At 42.3% G+C, this 19,102-nt stretch overlaps 1 protein-coding gene across 2 annotated transcripts in view; it reads left to right on the top strand.

The window, feature by feature from the left end:
* Positions 1–15,349, top strand: part of LOC120985159 — a 65,552-nt gene extending 50,203 nt beyond the window's left edge. Inside the window, exons 7-8 of one of the 2 annotated variants that reach the window (XM_040413486.1) lie at positions 8,767–8,804; positions 14,861–15,349. In XM_040413486.1, the coding sequence (XP_040269420.1) occupies positions 8,767–8,804; positions 14,861–14,998 (176 nt within the window). In that variant the 3' untranslated portion in view covers positions 14,999–15,349. The remainder of the gene's footprint in view (positions 1–8,766; positions 8,805–14,860) is intronic. The other variant, XM_040413489.1, reaches the window with a different exon arrangement.
* The last annotated feature ends 3,753 nt before the right edge of the window (positions 15,350–19,102 follow it).

The raw sequence follows: 19,102 nt of genomic DNA, 5'->3' as shown, positions 1-19,102 counted from the left end.
GGGTAGTCAGACGAAGCCAGGATCAGGAACCAGCAGGGTAGTCAGACGAAGCCAGGATCAGGAACCAGCAGGGTAGTCAGACGAAGCCAGGATCAGGAACCAGAAGCAGCAGCAGTCTTAGAAGCATGTGAACACAAGAGAACCAAGCAAGGAACTGAAGCCACAGACCTCCTATATATATGAGCTAGGCATCCAGCTCCTCCCAGTGGGAAGGAGGAGCCGCAGGGTGGAAGGCTACAAGAAACCCAGAAACCAAGATGGCCGCCAGCACATGTCAAACGAAGGAGAACAGCAGGAAGGTAAGACCATGACACTGCCTATGCCATGCACAATAGATGGTAATGATGTGATCCTGCCTATGCCATTGTTGTGGAAATTTTATTAGGATGTGTTTCTAATATATTATGTATTGTCATCATGTCTCTCAGTGTCAGGGTAAACCATTGGAGTAGATATCTTCCCATGTATGTCCTGTCACAGCTGCTGGGCGCAGAGGTCTCCGTCGGCAAATGGTCCATATGCTAAGCACTGGGCTGTGGGCCGAGGGAGACTGATGTGTTCAGCAGAGCAGTGTTTTGTTGGCTGATGTATGGACACCGGCTAGGGCCCCCCCGCAAGACGCAGATTTATTGGCTTGGCGTGGATGCATTTGTTAAGAGAACAATATATGAAAGGAACGTGCGTTTGTTGTCTCTAGTGCACCTGATCAGCCGCTGGAGATAATGACGCTGTCCTGTAAATAAACATGCATGAGGATCATAGTAACTTTATCTGGCATTGATCACTGAGCAAGGCTGGATAAAGTTCGCTTCAGTGGTTATTGTATACATGTGTTTGTTAGCTGGCTATGTTCTCATCTTCCTATGTCATCACTTCCTGTATCCTTGTATTGGGTCAGCCCCTTTTACACCTTTTGTGAGTAAATAAAAGAAACAGACTGGGCAGGGGGAAGAGGGAGTTGTTGCTCAGAATTCAAGATGGTAACACCTGTGTCTGACTCTGACTGCGATTGAGGGAATAGGGGTTTACATTTCCTTACACAAAGTTTGATGCGAGTGGATTACAACTATTAATATTTCTACAACAGTTTGGCGAGCACAGGTAGGGAGATAATTTTTCCCCCCGTAATCAGCAGAACTTAAAAGAGACACAGCTTAAATTTCAAAAAGCAAAAAAGGCCAGCATAAGGTAATATCCTTTTCCTTACTCTCATTTTTGAGAAAGTTTTGCTCTTTGTGAACTGAAATCTGTGTACTCCAATCTGCTGATATCAGAAAAAAATCTACTTAAGAACCTTTTGGTGTATGTGGTTGTTATCTGCTGCGTCAAGGGGTGTAAGGATAAGGTAAGCGCTTTTCCGTTGTATTGATTGTACAAAGGTTGTATGATTAGATAGTGTGCTGAGCAGTACAGGGTATAATTTGGATTTTCTATTGCTGGATTTTGTAGACACTATCTTGATTTCCTCTGTGAAGGCCATGTGGTTTGTCGGCCATTTTATTTTCCTTTGTGTGTGTCAAGCCATGTGCTTTTGTCGGCCATATTTAATTTCCGTTGTGTGGTGTGAAGACCATGTGCTTTGGCAGACATCTTGGCGAGTTGGCGCTGCAGGTTTTAACAAGGAATTCATTTAGTTTTGGTGTCTATGGACAGCGATTTGATTGTTTTTGCCTCAAATGTCAGTTTTGTCCAGAATAGTTATCTTGTCATTTTTGTAACCTTTCTATGTACAGTTTGATTTTGTTTTGATAAGTTTTGTGCTGGATATCAGTTGAGTGTTCGGTTATGGTATAGCGCAGTGACCAGTCTGATAGGGGAATCATTGTGTGAGCATTAGTGGCAGTTTAGCGGTGAAATCGTCCTATAGTTGATGATTCTGCCTAATGTTTGTATATCTGTGGCTGTTACACTGAATTGTAGAATTGTTTGGCATAATTAATACGGGTACTACATTGTAGAAAGGAGGTGCCTGTTGTTCGGTGCCAAAAGTATTGGGACAACTCCTAGAGATCGATAGCAGTGTATTTTTTGCAGCAACCATTGTCGTGTTTGTTTTCTTGTTCAATGGAAAGTATTTTTAGAGAAGTTGCAAAGTTGAAGGACACGGCGGCCATTCTTCAGGCTATGCAGGGATCTACTGATCCATGGCTGCAGGCTCAGAATTGTGTAGCGAACCTGATCGGTACCAAAAAATGGCACAAAAGGAAAGGCAAGTATGCTCTGATTTAAGCTGCTGGGTGGATAGCGGATAAATATCAGGAGTCTTGTAGGCTGAAGCTGAGTTTGGAAGGAGAAGTGGAAAATTTAAAAGTGGAAATTGTTAAATTGAGAACTCTTGTTTAGAAGGCAGCTGAAGCTAGCACTAATTATGAATGTACTGTAAGGTGTAATACTGAGCTGCGCAAGGAAAATGAATGTTTATCTGAAAGCCTGACGCATGCACAGGATGCTGTAAGGGAATTGTCTGCTCTTTGCAGGAAGACAGAGGATGAGCCTTCTCGGTGCTTAGTGCAGCCAGAGTTATTGAAACAACCGTTAGAGAGTAATGTGTCTAGGATTAGAGGAAATGTATGGGCTGTAAGCATAGAAAAGTCTGAGGACTGTGGGTCACATAGTGGATCCGACTCAGGGATGAAGATGGACAATGTGTCTGACCCTGGAGTTGGAAGTATTAACACAAGGCCAGAAGATTCCTCAGATGAGTCCATGGTAAGTGGACTCAATACAGATAGTAGTGTGGGATCTAGTCATGCTAGGATGGTTAATGTTGTGCGCCAAGTCAAATCACCATGTGCCCAGACAAGGTATTGTGCAGGGAGGCAAGCTATTCGTTGTTTTGCATGCAGGAAATACGGCACATTGCACCATATTGTGACGTTGCTAATGGCAACAGACACAGGTATGTTAAGTACCCCAGAACCACACCTAGAAGTAAAGTGGTTTATTCAGCAAGGTGGGGTGATGGTCCCAGTCATGCTTCTTTGCAAAGGCATAGAACCCAGGGACAGCCAAGGTCTTTGATCAATGAAGCAGATTTGAAATCACAATATGAACGGTTAAAATGTGAAAATTGGAAATTAAGGTCTTTATCTAAAACCTAATTTAAATAGATTTCTCCCTTCCCCTAGAAAAAAAACTGGTTTTGGGACCTCGTAATGTTAAATCCTGCTTCTCTGGTAAAATGAATCTGAAGCTGGTTTGGGGCTAGGCAAATTAACATTTCAATGACTAGGTGGGTAGAAATTCTCCTGCCAGTGTTTACGGTTTGAGGTGAACCCTCCAAAACATTGATTTGTTAATTCAGTCCTATACAGTTGTATGTGTTCCTAAGGTTTTGGTATTTGTATTTGAGTTTCGGTTTTTAAGTTAAAATTTACTTTTTACTGAATCTCAATGTATATAGCAAGACTTTCTGTAACTGAAGTTTTCTATGTTGTTTTTTTCTCTACTTTTTACAGGTCTTCTTTTACTAATCCATTTTTATTTTTAGGTTTTTATTGATGTAATCAAGTTTTTTTTCAGTTTTTCCTTATTTACCAACCCATTTTTATTTTTTGTCTATTATTAATTTTTCCTTTTTCATATTTTGGCGCTTTTCTCTTTCTTTTTCTCTTTCTCTTCCTTTCCCTCTCTCTTCTCTGTAGATTTGGTTAGGAGTACTGGGGGTCTCATGATATTGTGTGGGAACTACTGTCTGAATTCAAGGGTTGCTGCTGAACGAGAGGTTTTTGATCAGTCACTGCAAAAAGGGCTTTGTGTGCTGTTCAGCTTGACTATATAGAATCATATCGGCAAAGGAAAGTGAGTTGATGAGCTTTTTTTAAGGAAACAAGGTGATTTATATCACCCGGGCATACCAATAGCTGTGTGAGTAACCCCTTTCCCCACAGGAGTACTGTGTTTTTGTTTACTGTGCACCCCTTTTTCCACTCCAGGTCAATTGGAAGCCCTATCCTGTGGTCAGGTCACTATTCAGAGCCAAAACCGAGGCTGGTATATCTCATTAGGAGACTCAGAGGGCCGCCGTGTGTCGGCGAGAGCCCTTTTCCTCACACTGATTACTCCTTTTCCTGAGGTCTAACTAGGGTGAACGGCGTCCGTGTGTCGGTGCCAGAAACCCTAGGTCAACTCAGAGGCGAACGAAGGGGAGTAGCAGCCATCCAAGCATGTGTCGCGGGACAGTCCAAACGTATGTTGCGGGACACTGGAGGTAGACGCACCTACTTTTAGAAGGCTCGAGCATGGGTTTAGGGAAAACTAGGGAACAGAAGGGTACCACTTCTGACTATAGGACAGCCAAGCAGTATATGAAATCCATCTATAGAGGAGGAGTTGCTAAGCCCCTCAAAGATTGGCACTAAGGGACTGTAGGTTCAGAGTGGACCATCCCCAAAGAAGGGACCTTTGAGGTCTGAATTGGGAAAAAGTTTGTCCGTAAATTCCCCACTAGACTCCAAGGCCATGGTTCCCTCCAGAAAGCAGAACTGTGGCTGCACGAATCCATCGATCTCCAGCAACAGGGCATTCAAAAGTCCCAGACAGTGCGAACTAACACTGTCATGTACTCCCGTCCCGCTAAGACTGCAGAGTCCAAGAGAAGCGCTTTTCTCTTTCTCTCTCTCTATCTCTCCCTCTCTCTCTCATCCCTCCCTCATTACTCCATCTAAGCTTGAGACGATGCACCATGTTTAATCCAGCTTCTCTTCGTCCTGGTTTTAAGGACGATGAAAAGGGTGGAAAGTGGTGCCCAAAACAAAATCTTCAAACTTTTTACTAACCATTCTAACCTCTCAAATGTCAATCAATTTTCTAACCTAGTAGGGAATTACGTTGAGAACCATCACGACTGCCTTTTCTTTCATGGTACTTGGGTCAGATTTTTGCAAAGAAGGTAAAAATCACGGCCGATCCATGGCCTGAATGTTCCGCTGTAACCCTTTTATTCCATCAGGTATGCCCCCAGGCAGCCCCACGGGTTATCACCCGATGTCCACCATCGAGTTCGGGAGTTTCTCCCGGACCCAGACTCAATAACCAGCGTTCATTCTAGTCAACCAGGTGATTGGGTCGTGCTAAAGAAACATCCGAGGACTGGACTAGAGACGAGATATCTTGGGCCATTCCAGGTGCTGCTGATGACGCCAACCTCTCTGAAGTTCGAGGGACGAGACAACTGGATCCACACGGGTCACTGCAAGAAGCTTCTCAACTAAGTCAAAGAATGAAGAGTATCACTTTTGTTTATTTGTTACAAGGAGACATTTGTTGATAGCACATAACGATACATTCCTAGAGGGTAATATCAGCTATAGGTTTAATATTAGCTCTGGCTCCTGCTCCTCGCTTGTTAATCCTGTATGGGTGTCCGGGCAGCTAGGCAACCCATAGATGTGGTGTGGTATGGTTATGCCTGGCTAGCAGACACCATTGACAAGGGTCAGGCCCATACTGACAGGAGCAGGGCAGAGGCAGAGCTATGACTAGTGAGGGTTGGAATCCTTTTTAAAGCCTTGGGAGGTCTTGGGGCTCATTGGTTTTCCATTGGATCCGGGCAAAAGGAAATAGGACATGTACTTATGTTTTTTTGTTTCCATTCCTTATATACGCTTGAGTGAGATGTTCCTGATGTCTAATCGACCGAGTTACCAAAGCCCGAACAGACAAGACGCTGTGAAAACCAAACCATGGACCAGATGCAGAGGATTCCAAACCAGCCGGCAACCAACGCGAAACGCCACCTTCTGAGTCACCTCCCCAAGAAAAGAAGCTACGTGTCAAGATTGACTTTCTGTTTTCCATCATCTGTTTTGTTTTATGGATTACAAGACTGTTTTTTTCAAAGAAGAAGATCGAGATTCATCGAGGGACATGGGGGAGCATATGACAAAGAGGAGGGACTGTTGTGGAAATTTTATTAGGATGTGTATTTAATATATTGTGTATTGTCATCATGTCTCTCAGTGTCAGGGTAAACCATTGGAGTGGATATCTTCCTGCGTATGTCCTGTCACAGCTGCTGGGCGCAGAGGTCTCCGTTGGCGAATGGTCCATCTGCTAAGCACTGGTCTGTGGGCCGGGGGAGACTGATGTGTTCAGCAGAGCACTGTTTTGTTGGCTGATGTATGGACGCCGGCTAGGGCCCCCGCGCAAGACGCAGATTTATTGGCTTGGCGTGCATGCATTTGTTAAGAGAACAATATATGAAAGAAAAATGCGTTTGTTGTCTCTAGTGCACCTGATCAGCCGCTGGAGATAATGACGTTGTCCTGTAAATATGAAAAAAAATCACAGCAGTAAAGGAGATTCCTTAAATTGCGATTTATTTTGTGATAGTTAAATGCGACAATAACGCGTTAATGCGTTTTCGGCTATATTAGCCTTCATCAGACACTATGAAAAGAAAAGCAATAGTGTCATATACATGTACAAGGTATTGACATAAATATATAACATACCGTGGACGACAAGTGACATCAAAAAAACATAAAAGATAAAGAAAAATGGCAAGCAGATAATCCAGTGAGACAATATAATATACAGAGCTGTAATTTTGCAGCTACACCGTGTCACATTAGTAAATATAATCAGATATGGACGTACTGGAAACAGGATACCCAGGTAGATGAAAAGGTCCTTGAGATATATAGTCAAGGAAAGAGTCATAGGGTGTCAGGTATAAAACATGTACAGATTCCTATAGTTCCAGTATAGTGGGGGTTAAATCCGTATTATTTAGAAGACAGATAAATCAGGTGGATATAGGTAACCGGTTATAGTAATGCTTATATTATATACATGAGAGAGCTCTGTATATTATATTGTCTCACTGGATTATCTGCTTGCCATTTTTCTTTATCTTTTATGTTTTTTTGATGTCACTTGTCGTCCACGGTATGTTATATATGTTCTATATTTATGTCAATACCTTGTACATGTATATGACACTATTGCTTTTCTTTTCATAGTGTCTGATGAAGGCTAATATAGCCAAAAACGCGTTAACACGTTATTGTCGCATTTAACTATCACAAAATAAATCGCAATTTAAGGAATCTCCTTTACTGCTGTGATTTTTATCATATTATGACTGGGGTGGGAACCCTATACACAGCAGACACCTGGTGTGAACAAATTTGTTCTATAGGTTGTCCTGTAAATAAACATGCATGAGGATCATATTAACTTTATCTGGCATTGATCACTGAGCAAGGCTGGATAAAGTTCGCTTCAGTGGTTATTGTATACATGTGGGATGAGGAGTTGCAGAGGTGGCGCTCAGTGGGTGCTAGATGTAAGGAGCAGCGGTATCGCGGCGGAACCACACAAATCCGCCGCACAGGGAAGACTAGGTAAATGAATATTGCTATACAGATATTGCAACTGAACACAGACTGGCATGCGAAGATATATCACTATACAGGTGTTGAGCCGGTTGACTCCCTGAGGAAGACCGCTGTAGTGACGTCACGAACTCACTCCAAGTGAGCGCCAACCACTCCCCTTCACACACCTCCACTTGCGGCAGCAGCGCGCCACCGGCCGGGGCACGAGGCAGCACGCCGACCTATCCTGCAGCTGGATTATCTCATCTGATTCAAAGCATAAAGAAAAAACGAACTGACAATCAAAGTAAAAAAGAAGAAAGAAAGAAGAAAAAAGAAAAAAGAAAGAAAGAAAGAAAGAAAGAAAGAAAGAAAAAAGAAAAAATCGCCTTACCAAAACTACAGGGACACAGACAGAAGCACGCAAACTGAAGCTCTCACTACAGGTAAGCGGTTTCTGAACCGGCTCAACACCTGTATAGTGATATATCTTCGCATGCCAGTCTGTGTTCAGTTGCAATACCTGTATAGCAATATTCATCAGCATAAAATGTCCTTCAGCGCAGTATCTTAATATATTATATTGTATACATGTGTTTGTTAGCTGGCTATGTTCTCATCTTCCTATGTCATCACTTCCTGTATCCTTGTATTGGGTCAGCCCCTTTTACACCTTTTGTGAGTAAATAAAAGAAACAGACTGGGCAGGGGGAAGAGGGAGTTGTTGCTCAGAATTCAAGATGGTAACACCTGTGTCTGACTCTGACTGCGGTTGAGGGAATAGGGGTTTACATTTCCTTACACAAAGTTTGATGCGAGCGGATTACAACTATTAATATTTCTACAACACCATGTACAATAGATGGTAATGATGTGATCCTGCCTATGCAATGTACAATAGATGGTAATGATGTGATCCTGTCTATGTCATCATGGCTGAGCAGCCTGGCAGGGACACTCACCAATGTGTAGTATATATGTCAGTGCCCCCTTCCCACCCCCAGGCAGCTCTGCAAGTGGTGGCAACCAATCCTGCTCACATTATAGGACAGATTGCTGGCAGACATTCTAAATTATTCCTAGAGAACCCCTTTAAGAAAAGTAATCTCAGAAAAACCCTATATGGGTATTCCCATTTCGACATTTGGTTGTGCTCCTACATTATGTGCTCAGTGTATTTGTTATTTTTTTTTTGTAAAGTAAAGAAAATATTCCTCTATCATATTTATTCAAAAACAGAAATTACACTGACAAAAAATTTGCACTGCTGAAATACCACATATGCTCATGTCCTTACTGGCCACCAGCAAATTACTCTGATTTATTATGTAAAATATTTACTATCTTTCATGTAAGACATGGTATAATTACATACATTTTATATTAATACGTATATTATCAAATATTGAAATACTGTATAACTAATTCTCATGTTTCTGTACAGATGTAGCAGCACAGTCACTGAATGAGCGAGTTTGTAAGGTAGGAAAAATACACAACCGAAACATGAATTGTTTCTTCTTTTTATCATTTAAAAGGTTTTCTTCCAGGTGATAAAAAAATTAAACCAGTTAAAATCGGTTAAATGTCCAGCTCTTCTGCACCTATCTTTGCATGGAGCTTTTAAACATCATACAGAATTCCCGTTTACAAGCAGGCAGATCTTTTCTGTGCTATATACAGTGCCTTTAAAAAAGGATTCATACCCCTTGAACTTTTTCACATTTTTTCACATTACACCCACAAACTTTAATGTATTTTATTGGGATTTTGTGTGATAGACTAACACAAAGTAGCAAGTGTGAAGTAAAAAGAAAATGATACATTGTTTCCAAAATGTTTAATACAAATTTGGAAAGTGTGGTGTGCATTTGTATTTAGCCCCCCTGCGTCAATACTTTGTAGGACCACCTTTCACTGCAGTTACAGCTACAAGTCTTTGGGGGTATGTATCTACCAGCTTTGGACATCTAGACGCTGAAGTTTTTGCCCATTCTTTAAAATAGTTCAAGCTCTGTCAGATTGGATGGAGAGCGTCTGTGAACAGCAATTTTCAAGTCTTGCCACAGATTCTCAATAGGATTTAGGTCTGGACTTTGACTGGGCCATTCTAACACATTAATATGCTTTGATCCAAATAATTCCATTGTGGCTCTGGCTGTATGTTTGGGGTCGTTGTCCTGCTGGAAGGTGAACCTCTGCTCCAGTCTCAAGTCTTTTGCAGCCTCTACCAGGTTTTCATTCAGACTAGAGCACCTTAGAAACATAGAAACATAGAATGTGTCGGCAGATAAGAACCATTTGGCCCATCTAGTCTGCCCAATATATCTGAATCCTATTAATAGTCCCTGGCCCTATCTTATATGAAGGATAGCCTTATGCCTATCCCATGCATGCTTAAACCCCTTCACTGTATTTGCAGCTACCACTTCTGCAGGAAGGCTATTCCATGCATCCACTACTCTCTCAGTAAAGTAATACTTCCTTATATTACTTTTAAACCTTTGCCCCTCTAATTTAAAACTGTGTCCTCTTGTGGTAGTTTTTCTTCTTTTAAATATGCTCTCCTTCTTTACCGAGTTGATTCCCTTTATGTATTTAAAAGTTTCTATCATATCCCCTCTGTCTCTTCTTTCTTCCAAGCTATACATGTTAAGGTCCTTTAACCTTTCCTGGTAAGTTTTATCCTGCAATCCATGTACTAGTTTAGTAGCTCTTCTCTGAACTCTCTCTAGAGTATCTATATCCTTCTGAAGATATGGCCTCCAGTACTGCGCACAATACTCCAAGTGAGGTCTCACCAGTGTTCTGTACAGCGGCATAAGCACTTCACTCTTTCTACTGCTTATACCTCTCCCTATACATCCAAGCATTCTGCTGGCATTTCGTGCTGCTCTATTACATTGCCTTCCCACCTTTAAGTCTTCTGAAATAATTACTCCTAAATCCCTTTCCTCAGATACTGAGGTCAGGACTGTGTCAAATATTCTATATTCTGCCCTTGGGTTTTTACACCCCAGGTGCATTATCTTGCACTTATCCACATTAAATTTCAGTTGCCAGAGTTCTGACCATTCTTCTAGTTTTCCTAAATCCTTTTCCATTTGGCGTTTCCCTCCAGGAACATCAACCCTGTTACATATCTTTGTGTCATCAGCAAAAAGACAAACCTTACCATCGAGGCCTTTTGCAATATCACTTATGAAGATATTAAACAAAATTGGTCCCAGTACAGATCCCTGTGGAACCCCACTGGTAACAGGACCTTGTTTTGAATGTTCTCCATTGACTACAACCCTCTGCTGTCTGTCACTCAGCCACTGCCTAATCCACTCAACAATATGGGAGTCCATGCTCAATGACTGCAGTTTATTGATAAGTCTTCTATGTGGGACAGTGTCAAAAGCCTTACTAAAATCTAGATATGCGATGTCTACTGCACCTCCACCGTCTATTATTTTAGTCACCCAGTCAAAAAAATCTATAAGATTTGTTTGACATGATCTCCCTGAAGTAAACCCATGTTGTTTTTCATCTTGCAATCCATGGGATTTTAGATGTTCCACAATCCTATCCTTTAATAGGGTTTCCATTAATTTGCCTACTATTGATGTCAGACTCACTGGTCTATAGTTGCTCGATTCCTCCCTACTACCTTTCTTGTGAATGGGCACGACATTTGCCAATTTCCAATCTTCCGGGACGACTCCTGTTACTAATGATTGGTTAAATAAATCTGTTAACGGTTTTGCCAGCTCACCACTAAGCTCTTTTAATAATTTTGGGTGTATCTCATCAGGCCCCTGTGACTTATTTGTCTTCACCTTAGACAGCAAACTTAGAACATCTTCCTCTGTAAAGATACATGCATCAAATGATTTATTAGTCATCCTTTCTAGTGGAGGTCCTTCGCCTTCTTTTTCTTTTGTAAAAACTGAACAGAAGTATTCATTAAGGCAGTCGGCTAGCCCTTTATTCTCTTCTACATACCTTCCGTCCTTTGTTTTTAATTTAGTTATTCCCTGTTTGTGTACCTTCTTCCACATGTTTACTGTGTCCCTTACATGGATTTTGGTCACTAGGACCATAGATGTCCCTGATTAACACGTGTTACTAAGTCTAAAATTTAACATTTAATACTTGTCCTTAAAATGTTTCGAACTCAACTATTAAAATAAGACGCCAAGTGCTTGGCGAAACATGTCGGGGGGCAGATAGCGTTTTTTAGCCAGTTCATGCATAGCCAGGAAGTGATCTGGTATGAATACTAGAAGAAATAGTGTACCATTATGAGGGCGATTGCTGTTGATAAGAGCGCACTGTGCTAATAACAGAGCGCGATACTCAGTACTTTGGCACCGTAATAAAAGGCAGGAGAGACTTAAAAGCTAATGGTCACAAGCGCCCTCTAGTGGACTCACTTAGCAATCAGGTCTACTGTTACCATTGATATATATTGAGCATGCAGAGCTGATTATTTTAATAGTTGAGGTCGAAACATTTTAAGGACAAGTATTAAATGTTAAATTTTAGACTTAGTAACACGTGTTAATCAGGGACATCTATGGTCCTAGTGACCAATTGTAAATAAAATATATGTACGGTCCCAACACGTGTTAGGGAGAGATATGTAAAGCTAGTTAGTACCTTACATGGCTTGTGGCAAACAGGACTTCTTATGGCTTGCTTTGAAAAATAGCTTTCGTCTTGCCACTCTTCCATAAAGGCCAGATTTGTGGAGTACATCACTAATAGTTGTCCTGTGGACAGATTCTCCCACCTGAGCTGTGGATCTCTGCAGCTCCTCCAGAATGCCTGAATGTCTTATTTATTACTTGGAGAATCTTTTATCTGCAAAATCCAGATATAAAAGGTAAACCTGGGGCTCACCAGTGAAATATATTCTGGGGGCACACCATATACCTACAATAACCCATACAGAATGTTGCTATATAGATATTGGGGAAGATTTAGTAATACTTTCATAGTTAGGGAGCACGACTGTATCTACTTTGTGGTCTGTAAATTGCAGAATAACGATGTGGTCCATGTGCATCCACCACATTCACTGAAAAAATGCCTATTCTTTTCAGTAAAATGGACAAGAATAGGAAATGTTCTATGGATGACATCTGTGTGCTGTTTACATTGTTTGAATAAATGGCCCGAATGAATGCACCGAAACTGCTCTTGCGTGAATGCTTAGTCAGTTTAAATTTACAGGGAGTGCAGAATTATTAGGCAAGTTGTATTTTTGAGGATTAATTTTATTATTCAACAACCATGTTCTCAATGAACCCAAAAAACTCATTAATATCAAAGCTGAATATTTTTGGAAGTAGTTTTTAGTTTGTTTTTAGTTTTAGCTATTTTAGGGGGATATCTGTGTGTGCAGGTGACTATTACTGTGCATAATTATTAGGCAACTTAACAAAAAACAAATATATACCCATTTCAATTATTTATTTTTACCAGTGAAACCAATATAACATCTCAACATTCACAAATATACATTTCTGACATTCAAAAACAAAACAAAAACAAATCAGTGACCAATATAGCCACCTTTCTTTGCAAGGACACTCAAAAGCCTGCCATCCATGGATTCTGTCAGTGTTTTGATCTGTTCACTATCAACATTGCGTGCAGCAGCAACCACAGCCTCCCAGACACTGTTCAGAGAGGTGTACTGTTTTCCCTCCTTGTAAATCTCACATTTGATGATGGACCATAGGTTCTCAATAGGGTTCAGATCAGGTGAACAAGGAGGCCATGTCATTAGATTTTCTTCTTTTATACCCTTTCCTGCCAGCCACGCTGTGGAGTACTTGGACGCGTGTGATGAAGCATTGTCCTGCATTAAAATCATGTTTTTCTTGAAGGATGCAGACTTCTTCCTGTACCACTGCTTGAAGAAGGTGTCTTCCAGAAACTGGCAGTAGGACTGGGAGTTGAGCTTGACTCCATCCTCAACCCGAAAAGGCCCCACAAGCTCATCTTTGATGATACCAGCCCAAACCAGTACTCCACCTCCACCTTGCTGGCGTCTGAGTCGGACTGGAGCTCTCTGCCCTTTACCAATCCAGCCACGGGCCCATCAAGACTCACTCTCATTTCATCAGTCCATAAAACCTTAGTAAAATCAGTCTTGAGATATTTCTTGGCCCAGTCTTGACGTTTCAGCTTGTGTGTCTTGTTCAGTGGTGGTCGTCTTTCAGCCTTTCTTACCTTGGCCATGTCTCTGAGTATTGCACACCTTGTGCTTTTGGGCACTCCAGTGATGTTGCAGCTCTGAAATATGGCCAAACTGGTGGCAAGTGGCATCTTGGCAGCTGCACGCTTGACTTTTCTCAGTTCATGGGCAGTTATTTTGCGCCTTGGTTTTTCCACACGCTTCTTGCGACCCTGTTGACTATTTTGAATGAAACGCTTGATTGTTCGATGATCACGCTTCAGAAGCTTTGCAATTTTAAGAGTGCTGCATCCCTCTGCAAGATATCTCACTATTTTTGACTTTTCTGAGCCTGTCAAGTCCTTCTTTTGACCCATTTTGCCAAAGGAAAGGAAGTTGCCTAATAATTATGCACACCTAATATAGGGTGTTGATGTCATTAGACCACACCCCTTCTCATTACAGAGATGCACATCACCTAATATGCTTAATTGGTAGTAGGCTTTCGAGCCTATACAGCTTGGAGTAAGACAACATGCATAAAGAGGATGATGTGGTCAAAATACTCATTTGCCTAATAATTCTGCACTCCCTGTAGAGTAGACAGTCTATAGATGTGGCAGATGTATCACAGTGGCTGATGTTGGATGGTATTTCAGGTGCATCTTTAGACTGTCTGGTCTAACTTTAATGCAACATATTAGGCTACTTTCACAACAGTGTTTACAGCCTTAGCTGGCTAGATTTGCGCCAAAATATTGCACCAGAATTCTGGTACAATTTTGGTGCATGTTAGTGCATCTTAAAGAGGACCTTTCACAAGGATACATGTATAGAAATAGTTATATTAGCTTACAATGCGGCCCCCAGTGATGTCTTTCTGCTATATTTTTTTTCAAAGTACCCCCCCTTTCGTCCGCTGTGGTCCCCGTTTGTTTTGGCGCCTCATATGCTAATGAGGCAATTCGGTTAAACTAGGCAGAGACTTGAATTTGTCCTGGGCGCGGTTATCTTCTCCCTAGCTGCGAGCGCATCCAATCAGAGCGTCCCGCTCTTAGCCAGGGAGAAGGAGCTCAAGTTCTTGCGAGATTACACATCCCGAGCCGTGCGCCATCTTGGAAAGACATCACTTGGGGTCGGACTGTAAGGTAATATAACTATTTCAATACATGTATCCTGGTGAAAGGTCCTCTTTAAGCCATGTCCCCCTTTCCCACCAAGCCACACTGACTTTACTCTACTCCCTTGTTGGGTGCAGTGGATAAAGTGTCTATACTCCTTAATAAATGTGTATGGTATGCACAGCGTATTCTACCCCATTGTATGTAGTACATGATTAAATCGTTTTTTCTGTTCTTTGTTGCAGGATGAGAATATAGATATTGTCTATTTAATGCCAACCTTCAAGAGGACAACTGTAGGGGAAACAAAAATCTATGAAAGGGAGACTGAATATGCTGCTTTGAGACATACGATCACAACACCACCAGGAGCATACAACTGAATACTTTTCAATATGTTAGAATGTCTATAAATCCATGAATAGTCAACATCTCTAAATTTAATCTAATAAAAAAGTGTCACTAGCCAGTGAAAACAAATATAATTGACTGAACAACACAATTTTTCATGATAAAAAAAATGTATACCCACAACAGGCTTATCTAAGCTAAGTTCAAAGGTTTTGAAAAATGCTCACCCTATATTTAATATTGAGCCAAAATTTAAGGAGTTAACCAGCCTTTTATAAGTGATGGCCTATCCAGTGACAGAGCTACGCTAAACGGCTTCATCAGCAGGGTGCTGGACCCCCGCTAATCAGCTAGTGATGACCTTCCTAAGGAAAGGCCACCACTTTAAAAAAAGAAAAGTCTCGAACCTCTCTAAAACAGCATATCCAGAGGTAAGACAAGGTCTCTTGGTGCACAAGGTGGATGTTTTTTTTATAATGCACCTCACCACCCTTGGTCCCTGGACCTGATGGATAGACAATCATTAGTTTAACTATACCTTCCCTGCCAATCTCTACTGATCTAATTTATAATACATACACTCCCAGTGTCGGACTGGGGTACCTAGGGCCCACCAGTAAAATTTATTTTGGGGGCCCACCGTACGGATACATTCGAAAATAATAAATAATTTAACAATTTTTTTTTTTATATGAACATAGGCTGGTGGAGGTGCTGTACATTGAATATATGTATGTAGTGCAGTTAGTCTACTGTGTTATGTGCCACTTGTGCAGGGGGTGGATTCCCCTGTACCCCTGTGGGCCAGTCCAAGCCTGCATACTCCCGATTCCCTCTTCTCCCCTCCACATATCTGCAATGCTCAATAATGGACCAGTACAGCATATCTGTCCTGTCTTTTTGCTAGTAAGAGGGGCTCCCCTTGAAGACCCAAATTATGCAGTTGCAGAGTAAATACTTTCATTTCTCATGATGGTGGCACAAAACCTTTTGGGCAGTTGTTTATAGGAGCCATAGATCTCTCCCTTTAATGGAGGCTGCAGTTAGGGCACTGTTATATTTATTTCACATGGCTATAAGACCATATTCAATAAACAGTTATAATATTAGAAGCGACATAAAGCTTCATATCTGCTCATGTTTCTTTATGATGTCTCTAGGGCAGGTGGATGTTCTTATTTTCCTTCGTCTGCCTTGGCATGCCTTTCTACAAGTTTATCAATAGGAATTTTATGGCCATTCTTGTCGCACATTTTTTTATGACTCGAAGCCCAGGGAAATAGAGGATTAGGATTGCCAGCCAATCGGCACCCACTTGGTCAATGTACTCATGACATTTTCAATGGTCTCTCCCGGTGTAACTTTAGATTGCATATTTTCTTCACTATAAAACTTCTTCAGTAGTTTGTTGGCACTGTTATGGCACTGGCACCTTTCTTCTTTTGGGTACATAGGGACAATGCATAAGGTCTCCTATGTAACTATTGTTCAGTAAAACTTTCATTGTCTGTTCATATGCTAGTATCTTGTCAAGGGAAAGTGAGATCCCTTCCTTCATTATCTCTCTGGGTGAACATAAAAGAACCATGTATTTTCCTCTGTTTCCTATGTTTATCTGTACGGTCTTCATCTGTCTCTTTGGAAATAGCTCATCTACTAATGGCCTCCAACAGGGTCAGGCTGGGATTCCTTGGGCTCACCACAGGAATTTAGTCTTGGTGTCCAAACCCCATATCCTCAGTAAAGTCTAATGGGTTTTGACTCAAAGAAGTAGAACCTAGTGGCAGGTTATTGTCTCCAAAGGAAGCTCCAAAAGTTTTTTATTTTTGTTCTCCTGATCTTGTCAGGAACCACAGTAGATCCATAGTTCCTGCATTCCATTTCAGGCTGCTGCACACATACCAACATTTGTGTTGGTACTGTATAGTGCACTAAGTTGAATAGGAAAGCGGGGTATTCATCCAAGTTTTCTTGACGCCATATAGTTACTATAGTTGTTTTTATAGTTACTTGCATTCCCCATGTAATAACAATTCTGGAACATCTACTCATGACTCCATGGTGTGGCATTCCTTTATTATTCCTGCTAGAAGTTATGAATAAAAGACTAGCATTGTGCAATGAAGGTCCAGCTTGGTGTTACCAGTTGGGGGAGGTTATCCCTGCATAGTCTGACACTATCCAAACAGTACTGCCAGTGTCAGACTGTGCAGGGACATGCCCCCAACTAGTAACACCCAGCTGGACCATCACTGCAAACTTCTAACAATTCATTCATCATTTCTAGCAGGAATAATAAAAGAATGACACAACACAGTCATAAGAATGGGTTTTCCAGAATGGTTATTAAATGGAGGATGCAAGTAGTTAACAGACATTTCAGGAGAGGTGACAGATCCTTAAAGCAACAAAGGCATGAAGCACAGAGACCGCGGGGACCTGGCTTCTCTACCTGGACAATGTGTAAGAATTACCGCTGCACTTTTTTGGTTGTTTCCATCTTATAAAGTGCTGGCATATATATATAAATTAGTTTCTGTCTGTCGGTCTGTCTGTCTGTTCTTTATGTGCGACCAAACAACTGAACCCATTTTTACCACATTTGGCGAATAGGTACACCAGGTGTCCGGGAAGGTTTTAGACTGGGTCTCAGCTCTCTAGGACGTACAGTTCCAGAGATATTCCCAAAAAATGATCTGCATTAGCCAATACAACCCTGCAAGTCTTTCTCTTCAAATCCCAACTGCCATACACACGGTCATATGTCCCTTATCAGCCTCCTAGTCCACACATACGCACAGTTTTACTCCAGGTTTCCATAACAACCCAGGCATTTTTCTTTACTGCTGTAGGTCAGCTTTAGGCTAGGGCTACACGACGACATGTGTTACTTGACAATATGTCTCACGACACATAGGGCACAGCTACACTGCGACATTGATTTCGCACAACAATTTTTATAATGATAGTATATGGTGTTGCACTGCGACATGCTGCGACTGTGACGCGACAGTCACAGAAAAATACATCTGTGTCGTGTCGCAGTCGCAGCATGTCACAGTGCGACACCATAGTCTATCATTATAAAAATTGTTGTGCAACATTGGTGCGACAAAATGTTGCGCGACACATGTCGTCTAGACCTAGCCTTAAAGGGGCAGGGCGCTGTGGAGGTTACTGTTATGGGGGCAGTGGCCACTATTCAAGGGGCAGCTGCTGTGGAGGTCACTGTTAAGGGGCAGGGGCCACTATGAAAAAGGCAGCTGCTGTGGAGATCACTGTTAAAAAGGCAGGCACTGTGGAGGTCACTGTTAAAGGGGCGTTCACTGGGGATGTTACTATTAACCCCTTAAGGATGCAGGGCGTATCGGTACGCCATATTTCCTGAGTCATTAAGGACTCAGTGTGTGAAGGTACATCCTAACTTGAAATCAGTATTCCGGCGCCCAAGTGGGTTGACCAGAACGGGATTTCGGCTGAAATTATTCAGCCGGCATCCTGTGACAACACCAGGGGGGGGTTATGTGACCCCCCCGTGTCGGCGATCGCAGCAAACCGCAGGTCAATTCAGACCTGCGGTTTGCTGCGCTTTTTGCAGTTTCTGATCCCCGCGGTCCCTGACCGCGGGGATCAGAAACTTTTGAGTGCCTAAAATCAATATTTTTCACCCCCCCCTGCACCCATGCACGATTTGATGCCGGCGGGTGGTGCGGGGGGGGTGTCGCATACGGTGGGGGCGTTGTGGGAGGCGGGCAGTGCAGCAGGCAGGATCGCGATCCCCCGCCCGCCTCCCCATGAATGATCGTTGGCTTCTAGTGGTTATACCAGGGTGTCAGCACATTGCTGGCACCCTGGTATAAACGGCTGACATCTGTGCAGATGTCAGCCGTTTAACCCTTTCCATACGGACCGCTGTATGGAAAAAGTTAACTGTCATCGGTCAGGGAGCTCCCTCCCTCTCCATCAGGGGGCTGCTGTGCCTTTGCAGCCCCCCGATGGAGAGGGAGAGAGCCCCCCGACAGCCCCCCTCAGCCCTGTGCTTATCCTTCCCCGTCTGCGAAGTTGTGGCAGACGGGGAAGGTTCCCATGGCAACAGGACGCTGTCTCAGGCGTCCTGCTGTCCATGGTGCTGAACA

This window comes from Bufo bufo, chromosome 1, assembly GCF_905171765.1.
Source record: "Bufo bufo chromosome 1, aBufBuf1.1, whole genome shotgun sequence".
Classification (NCBI taxonomy): domain Eukaryota; kingdom Metazoa; phylum Chordata; class Amphibia; order Anura; family Bufonidae; genus Bufo; species Bufo bufo.
The sequence above is the reverse complement of the archived record's forward strand: the minus strand, read 5'-3'. Positions and strand labels throughout refer to the sequence as shown.